General features: G+C 31.7%; 1 protein-coding gene across 2 annotated transcripts; it reads right to left on the bottom strand.

Annotated features, from left to right (window-relative positions):
* Positions 1-1,103: 1,103 nt before the first annotated feature.
* LOC116352194 (protein Smaug) lies at positions 1,104-8,992 on the bottom strand. Of its 2 annotated transcripts, none has more exons than XM_031784595.1 (9): positions 8,659-8,992; positions 5,349-6,245; positions 3,762-4,199; positions 3,093-3,697; positions 2,784-3,018; positions 2,593-2,698; positions 2,293-2,523; positions 1,960-2,197; positions 1,104-1,858 (listed from the first exon to the last, which is right to left on the bottom strand). In XM_031784595.1, exons 2-9 carry the CDS (start codon positions 6,011-6,013, stop codon positions 1,683-1,685), a joined length of 2,694 nt encoding a protein of 897 aa, XP_031640455.1. In that variant the 5' UTR covers positions 6,014-6,245; positions 8,659-8,992; the 3' UTR covers positions 1,104-1,682. The 2 variants fall into 2 exon arrangements, with proteins under 2 accessions (XP_031640455.1, XP_031640456.1); XM_031784596.1 differs by lacking the exon at positions 8,659-8,992 and adding an exon at positions 7,190-7,320.
* Positions 8,993-9,210: the final 218 nt, after the last annotated feature.

Raw genomic sequence — 9,210 nt, 5'->3', positions numbered from 1 at the left:
TATGTATTTTATGGTTAACAATAAAGATTTTAATAAAATAAAATTTAAAAAAAAGTTTATCACAACTTTATGAGCACTGAATAGCTGGTAAAGGACATGTTTCATTTTAAAAGAAATATTCTATCAATTTAGATGAATATTTAAATGAAACACTTTGAAAATTTCAGTCTTGTTCTCAAATTTCACTAACATTCTGATAGATGTTGTTTACATTTTAGAAATAATAAACGCAAACAATTTCCAAACAGTAAGAAATAAGAAATCGGAAAAGGTGATAAGGGCGAAAAAAATTAATTGGAACGATCAGTCAAAAACGGACGCGGGAAGATTTCCGAAAAAAAAACTTTATTCCCAACAAATGTTTTTTTTTTTCTCTCGAAAACTCAGGATTCATGAAAACATCAAAAATAAATTGTCACAATGGTCATTCATTAAAAGTCCAATATTTATCAACGTTTTTTCGTATTTCATATATTCTTTCACTTTGTAACATTTTTTCTTGTCTTCTTTTATTTTCGTTTTCATTTTTAAATCATATGTGTACTCCACAATAATTTTCATTTGAAGTTTTTTTATTTGTTTTATGGATTTATTTTGGTTTTTTAATGAGAACTTAAAAAAATCCTTTTAATAATTAAATATCGATAATAACATAAAAAGATGCAAACTAAAAAATCATTACATTTTTCTATTTCTACAAGTACAAAAAATGCAATAAAGCTATTTTCAATGTTCAATTACAAGGGAAAAACAAACTTAAATGAATCGGTGTTAATCTTTTGATTTCTTCTTATTATGCGATCACTTTGGCTTTAGGATAAATTTTTACATAGTTTGTTTGCTCATTTTTTACAGCGAAAAACAGAACATTTTTGCAAAAATATATCTAGTACATTCAGTATTCATATAACTAGTTGCACAATACGCAACTTCCTTCGTTTTATACAATTTTTTTCCGTTTTATTTATTTAAATGTTTTACATTTTCATATTTTGTTAGCTAATTTTCATTTTTGGCATTTCATACAATGAACACAATACTATTAGGAATTTTAAATACAACAATAATGTCACTTGAGTAATCAAACAAATAAAAAATACGAGTTCAAACTGAATATTTGGAAACGAACTCTCAAACAACCTCGTTTTTTGCACGAGGGAAATGAGAGTATGTCCATAACTTTAATATAACTTATAAATGAATTAACAAAACCACATAATAATTTTAATATAAAAAATAGCTGAAATATATACAATTTTGTTGCATTAAGGTTCATATTGAACTAATCGATGAATTTTGTTCTTTTTAATCACTTAGTCAAGACTTCCAAATTTGAGTGCATCCGTTAAGTGGTCTGTTTTTTTTTTTTTCTTATTTGTTTAAAATATGTTTGTTTTTTTTAAAGTCCATTTCCATAAATAGTGCTTAGCATTTGATTTAGGACAGAAATTTTTCTCTCACATGGAGTTAGTTCAAACTGCGGTCAAATTGTAATTCTGCTTGGCACAATAATAAAAATATCGATCGTGTGATTCGGTTTTGTGAATGAAAAATATCCGAATTGTCACCCTTGTCAGTTGCTTTGAATATTTAACTTATAGCATGCAGCATATACTAGCAAATAGCAGTAGCTAATATTTCTCGGACTAATTTATACATACATTATTATTAATTATGCTGATTCAATTGATCGCTTGTTCAGTCATTTGCAAGCTTAGAAATTCCAAATCTCTATATGGACTAATATCACTGAGTATGTTTTTGTTAGAAGTTTGTTTTAAATAGCTACCACCACCCGTCGAACTTGAACGACCTATTGTTGTTACGGGTGTAAGTTCGGTTAAGCATTGTCTTGAACCTTAATTTCAATAATAAGAGAAAAAAATTTATTGAAAATTAACAAACAAAAAAAAACAATCGATATATTTGATGTGATTGCATGATAGAAGTTATACTTACAATAATTCATTGCCGTTTGGATGGAAGACGATATGAGTGAAGTCGCTGCACTATTGCTTAAACTGTTGGTACTTAAATTCGAATGCGGTGTTGATTGTGATGATAGATGCAAGCCCATGCAGCTTGATGTTTTTTGATGTTGACTAATTGAAGTTGTAGGTGTTACAGTTACCGTTGTTTTTGCAGGTGTAATAGTTATCAGATTGCTGACCGAATGTCGATGATATGAATGATGTAACTATTATGAAAAAGTCGTAAAAAATAGTACATTTTCAGCATTAGTAATCAAAATTGGAAGACATGGAGAAATTTAATTAATCGACTGATATTTACCTGTGGAGTGTTGGTGTTTTGATTACCAATGTTAGCATACTGTTGACTACTACCAGTAGAACTGGCGCTACTACTTCCATTGCTGCTGAAGTTTGGATATGATGATGATTTACTATAACTGCTTGTTGGCGTCGGATGGTAGTTGTTGGTAAATTCGGATTGTCGAGATGGACGTTGTTGCGTTTGCTTCGATTTGGAACCAAGATGTTGTGACTTTTGTTGCTTCTGAGCCTAAGGAAAGGTAATTCCATGATTAAGTCGGTGATTATTATTTAAAAAAAATTAATTTTATCTGCTTACCTGTTGTATTGAAACCAAATTAAAGTTCGTCATTGGATTTGAGTTCTTTCGATGTGGTTTGTTTTCATTCCCATTTTTGCTATGCGATTTTGAAGACGAGGGCCATCTACACACAAAAAATAAAATATGCACAGAAAAATATATTTTTCACGGGTTATTGTTAAAGTATATACAAACAAATTAATACTGACCTCGATTTATTTGCATTACTATTTGTGGATCCATTGCCATTTTTGTGATAGTGGTTCTTTGGCGGGAATTTCATTTTAATCAAATCAATATCGTATCGCAAATCTTTGAGCTGGTTCGCATTTGATAGGAATGGTTCCACGTTTCTCAACTGAACAATATCGAAAATTTGAATCAATTGATTTATTGATTCCTCGTCTTGTGGTCCATTTTGTTTACCGTTCATAATATTACAAACTATAACGAGAGAATAAAAAAAAAATTACAAATAAAGGAACCAAAAAAAATTGTCTAAGAATTTGCCAACATACCAGTATTCAACAATTTGAGGAATTGAGCTGCAACATCAGTTGAATCATATATGTCAACCGGTTTCATTGGAGTTTCGACAAGTTCGAGTAGCAATTGGATCGCTATTTCTGTGCTTACTTTACCATTTTTCAAGTCTTGCTCACATTGTATTAATCGAGAGTATCGCTCTTTGAGCTTCTGGATGGAGTTAACGAGTTTGGTTCGGGCTCCTTGTGTTACAGTTAATTGTTCTAAATAGCTGTCAGTGACATCCATCATTTGTTCGAAGGTGAATTTTTCAAAAATATGAGTGTATTTGTGCAATCGTAATCGTTTCAACCATGGATAAACATATTTCATGCCTGGATTTTGTGTTTGGAACGTATGAAATGACGGTTTTAAGTCATCCAATCGTGTTTCAGAACCACTTGCTGTCATCAATAATCTTGGATTTTCAATGGACAATGAATAGCTTCGTGGTTTATGTAAATGCGATAGATTTTCCGTTGACGATGTGAATGTGGCACCCAGAAATTGGTTATTTTGCTTGAAACCACCTGTTGTTAGACTGTTGGAACGACGAGTTTTTAATACCATGTTATCAATCAGTGGATTTAGCGTGAAACTGTAAATAAAAATACGGGATAAAAAAATATACCAAATCATCAAATGAAAATAAAATCACTTACTTTTTTATAAATTGAGCATTTGTATGTTCTTGGTCCGGATTGAAATCGTGGATTTCGGTTCCATTTTTCGAAAAGGAAATATTTTGATCATCCGATGCATTTAGAAAACTATATGCGTCGTCCACGTTGGTATTTACACTGTGACACTGTTTACATGGGATACTAATGTTTGATAGGCAAAAATCACTGCCACCACCACTACTTCGGCCCGCACTGCCAGTATCAGTTTCTATATAGTCACTTTGAGTGTCGTATAGATTCTCGTTCTGAATTTGTGATGAGCCGACCGATGATAATGATGAGAAAATATTGGTTGTTGGTGTCTTATAGTGGCATGCATGCAATGGAGGAGCAATTGCTTGCCAATCTGTATTTTGAAAGTGACCATTTTGCACCTGAATAATGCACTTCAGCCGCTCAATGTGCTCTTTTACCGTACTATTTTCATGTAGAAAAAATACACAAATAAATAAAAATAAAAAGTCATTACATTCAATACAATCGGTTTTATTTAAACTATGACCCAATTAATTTCTATGAAATATGTTTCAGTTGGACGTTAAATGGTTACTGATGGAACTAATTGAGTTGAGAAGATTGCGGTCACCTAAATTTCATACTTTGTGGCATGTGTGCGTGCATGTGAGTAACATGCGATCCGCATATCCTCGCAGTTGTCTCATTAAATTAACGCTTAATAGCCACTATTTTCTTTTATTAACTACCAAAAACGAAAAATATCCCCAACTTAGTTGTATACACACAGAAAGGGTAGTGTAGGTAGTTAATTGAATGAAATTGATTAAAATTACAATTGAAACTCGAAGAAGTGACCGATGATAAATACATAGATAACATTTGCTGTGATAATAGCATACATTTTCGAAGTTGATAGGTGTCACTTTGAAATTTGAATGGAAGCCTTTTGCGTGATAAAAATGAAATCGAAATACAAAGAAAAACAAAACAAATGAATTTTCATTCCTGTTCGGAAAATATGTTATCTTGATGGACGAAATAAAAAAAACATGTTCAATCAAATACGTTATGTGGGTTAACGTGGATGTTCTAAATGAAATTTCTGTAATAAATTATGATTGTTGACGAGCCAAATGTTTCGAGTGCATGTGGCCTTAGTATGTATTTTAAGTTGAAGCAAATCAGTCGAATCTTTGCATTGATAGACTTGTAAAGAAAAGAAAAATTACCGTCGTGTTTAAAACGATAAGTAAAATTTATTGCATTGAACGGAATTCAATTTAACTTAAAATATTTTTGGTGCAGTGTATATTATTGATATTATTGATGTTTAAAATCTTAAATTGTGTTAATTAATAGAAAATACGTCGAGTTTAATCCAGGTGAAAATAATTAAGTTAAGGCAATATGGGCATTTACCAATATTTGTGAATTAGCCGATTTTCTGATTTATATCTTTTATGAAATACTTTTCAACTACATTTGGGGTATTAATTTAATGTTATGACGAAAGTTTATGCACAAAATTGTTTATCAGTTTTTGTGTAATCATGTAACCATATTAGAAATTTTGCAAAGTATAAAGTCAATTACACTATTCTGACTTACCGCAAGTTCTCCGACGAGAGTGCTGGATGAGCGACCAATATCGATAGTGTCTGCATCACGACTTCAACATTGATAATTCGACGATGAGTGTCGTCTACCATGAATGGTATTAGCGCCAAATACTCTTGGATCACATCGTCGTTGCCAATTTTCAGCATGAGAATACAGTTAAGGATCTCTTTTAAGATCTCTTCTTTTGTACTGAATTGTTCAGCTAAATTTACCTTTATGCTAGTGCTGTTCGCGTTATTATTACTATAGTTGTTGTTATTATTATTATTCATGGTACTACTACTTATTGAATTGGTTGAATTGATGTCACCGATGATTAGTCTATCCGATTCAAAATAAATTGAATCTTTGTTGTTATTGTTTAATTGCACATCACTTGTTGTGTTTGTCAACGATTTGTATGAATCACAGAGCTCGTTAATATACGATTTGTCATTTGAATTTTGTTCCATCCATTTAATTTTTTCGCAATCTGAGCTTTGGGCATATGTTGCTTCGATTTTTGAATGTATGAAACGCAATGTTGGATGCTGGAATTGTTTGAGCATTGAACAAACGGCAATGGCGCGTTCGCAATGCGACCACTTTTCGAAATGGTCTTTCACCCATTGTAATTGTTCGTCAAATACAGAGCCACCCGATGGGAATGTCATGGTAACTGATTTGATCAGTAAATCGCTAGATTGTCACACCAGGGATGTCCGATGCTTGGTCTAATTGAATGTACTTTCTTCCAGTCTTTTATAGATGTTTTAATTTTGTTGGTTTTTTTTTTTTTGCTTTTTCTATCGATTGCAATATTTTTTATTCTGAATTAAATCCAGAAAGTCAATTTTTCGGTTTGCGAATGATGGTAACGTATCTAAAAGTACGTATCTAATGTACCTAAAATTTAAACAAATGGAGAACATTCAAAATGGCGCAAAAAGAACCGTTATTCATTTAGTTGAATCGCAATAAAAGGTTAAAAGTACAATTGAGGTTATGCTCACTAAAAAAATATAATTCAGTCAAATGTTTGGCCAAAATATTTATTATTAATACAAATCGAATGCAATATCTGGTCATTTTTGCCATTTTCTGTCCGGTGTACGCTCTACAAATTTAAGAATCACATAAAAAAAATCTAAATTGCAAAGCGTTCAATGCATGTTTGCGGTATTCCCATTTTTCTTTTATGCAACGGATACTATCGAAATTCATCACCTAACGGTAATACGGACAAAACGAAAGTGAAAAGATGGAGGACAACGTTTTCGAGAAAATACCAAATCTTTTTCAATTGCACAATATAATATGGAAATCGTTGCATTATTCAACGAGTATTTTGTACGTATCATCGATTAAATTTCAAGTATTTGGTTTTCTTTTAAAAAACGAATAGCCATGGAAAAATACCTTTTAAATTAACTGTGGCATTAACAACGTGATACCTCCAACAGCCTTCAATTAATTAAATTGAACTTAACAGGGATTTAAATGATTTAGTTTTGGTTGCAAATCACAAGTTGCAACTTGCAATCAGTTTTTTTTATTGTTCATTATATGTACGATACCATAAAAACTGATTCAAACCGAGGCACGTTTTTTTCTGTCTTGTTGTATGGTAAAATATCTTTTTATTTGTGCACAATTTTTGTGCTCAATGCTAAAATAAGCATAATTTTCTTCACACTGCAAATTGAAGAAATGGTGACAACAGAAAAATCCAATAAAAACGATTGAAATTATACCGTTCTTGCACAAATCGTCATGACAACAATGCGATAAAATAAAATAATAATATAAAGTCGAGAATCTAGAGAAGAATATAATTTCCAATTACTTACAGTAAATATATTGGTTGAAGTTTTGTACAATTTTCAGAAAAAAAATAAGTTAGTTAAAATATTTGCTTTGTGCAACAACTTTGGTCAACACTCCAAATGGATCTGACGATATGATGGTCTAATGCAAAACTCTCATCTCACAATTGGTTATTTTGAAGATGTGGTATTATAACGACATTGTCGGTAGCACAATGAAGTGGTGAATTCCGATGTGTATAAGTGCGAGAATGACAAAAATGTACCACACCGATAAGAGAAAATTTGGCGCAAAAACGTTTTAAATGGTTAATTGCAGTTTTACATGTGCGAACTGCTTTATTTGTATTGCATATCGAGATAATGTAGCGTTGGGGTATTGTAATACGTTGATTTTTTTGAAACTAGCGCCGACTATACAAAAGGACAAGAAAGTTGACGCAACGGTGAATTTGCCGCAACCGAGTATTTTAAGAAATGAAAGTAAAAAAAACACACGTAAAACACATCATCAAATCAAATTTCGTATGACGTCTATTTCTAAAAGCATAGTGATAGTGAACGAATCGATGAATATGAACAATATGAAAAAATTGGTTTGCACATTGTCTTTGAGTCGCCTTCTGATTTCAAGTGCAAACGTACATACATTAGCATTTGCAGTAGATAGAGAGAGAAGAAAAAGAGAGATAGAGAGAACCACACAGGAGCCGAATCACGGGCTCGTGCAAGAACGAACACAGAATTGCGAGAGAAAAAAAACGAACATAACGAAATCGAATGCATCATATAGCCATTTTCCTCCCGCTTTGTTTGTTTGAGATTTACAAGCGCTAAATATTTGTATTCGTTTTTATTCTCTCAAACACAATTACACATTTAGTTATGCGCCAATTTTCGATACATAGACATTCATTTCCAATATGGTAGATGAATCATAAAGCACTCGTAAAAATTTTCTCACTCTCTTTCATTTTAAAACACTTTGCTATTGTCCATTGGGTATCGTTTGAGATTTTATTGTCGCATACAACTTCTTAGGCCAGAATAATTTGGTCAAGTTCTAAAATTGTCAAATTTCAGTATGTTTTGTCATTGCTTGTCTATACAATAAAATGCAGCATTGTAAGTAAGCGCGGAACTTATTTGTCACTTATATCCAAACGAAAACATTATGTCAACGCGCGTATCTTTATAAAGAAGCTATCGTTTATTGCCATGTTTGTGAACCGTGTTTTCACTGTTGTTACTTGTCATATTTTATCTATATGTACTTGTATGTTGACATATAGTATAATATAGTAAGTTTTTTATATTTCGCGCTCTCTTCATCATCATCATCATCATCATCATCATCACCATAAACAAAACAAACACACAATCAACTATCGAGATAATAATCGACTTTGGATGAATATATTGACCGAACGAATTTAAGCTGAAAAATACCAACGAAACAAGAGCACCACAAAATGATCCAATCATTTACTCACCTAATTTTCGCAGTTCATTCGGTGCTCTTCTTCATTTGAATTACGTATTGTGTACTGTGTATATACTTTTTTAATGAATGATATGTCTTTAATTTTCTTCTCTCGTATTCGTGCTTTATTTGGTTCTGTTGTTGATTGCCTATCTTCGTCGCACTCCAAAAATCAAAGCTTTTACGCTCGGTTTGGGCTCACAAACGAATACGGTTTAATTGTAAACTGTGCATATACAAAAAGCATTCGAATACTTTGAAAATAAAAGAGTTTCAAACTATTGTTCTTGAGATGTATTCATTTTTTATCGTTTTAAAAAAAAGTCTCATTGCGAGCAAAATTATCGACTACTGATAAATCTCTCTCATCATTTATGATATTATTACCTCTAACTATGACTTTTTCACTACACAAATTCCTTTCCCACTTTTTTTTCGACTCGATACAAGCAAAAAAAATATCATTGCAATACAAAAATTGAAACAAAAAAACGACTTGTTTTCAAGTTGATGCTTACAAATTGTTTGTGATTCTACATTTAGATATTGTTATGGTATCAAA

The sequence above is a fragment of the Contarinia nasturtii genome, unplaced genomic scaffold, assembly GCF_009176525.2.
Source record: "Contarinia nasturtii isolate CC-2019 unplaced genomic scaffold, AAFC_CNas_1.1 Cnas_scaffold_187, whole genome shotgun sequence".
Classification (NCBI taxonomy): domain Eukaryota; kingdom Metazoa; phylum Arthropoda; class Insecta; order Diptera; family Cecidomyiidae; genus Contarinia; species Contarinia nasturtii.
Note: the sequence above shows the minus strand (reverse complement) of the source record. Positions and strands in the feature narration are given on the sequence as shown.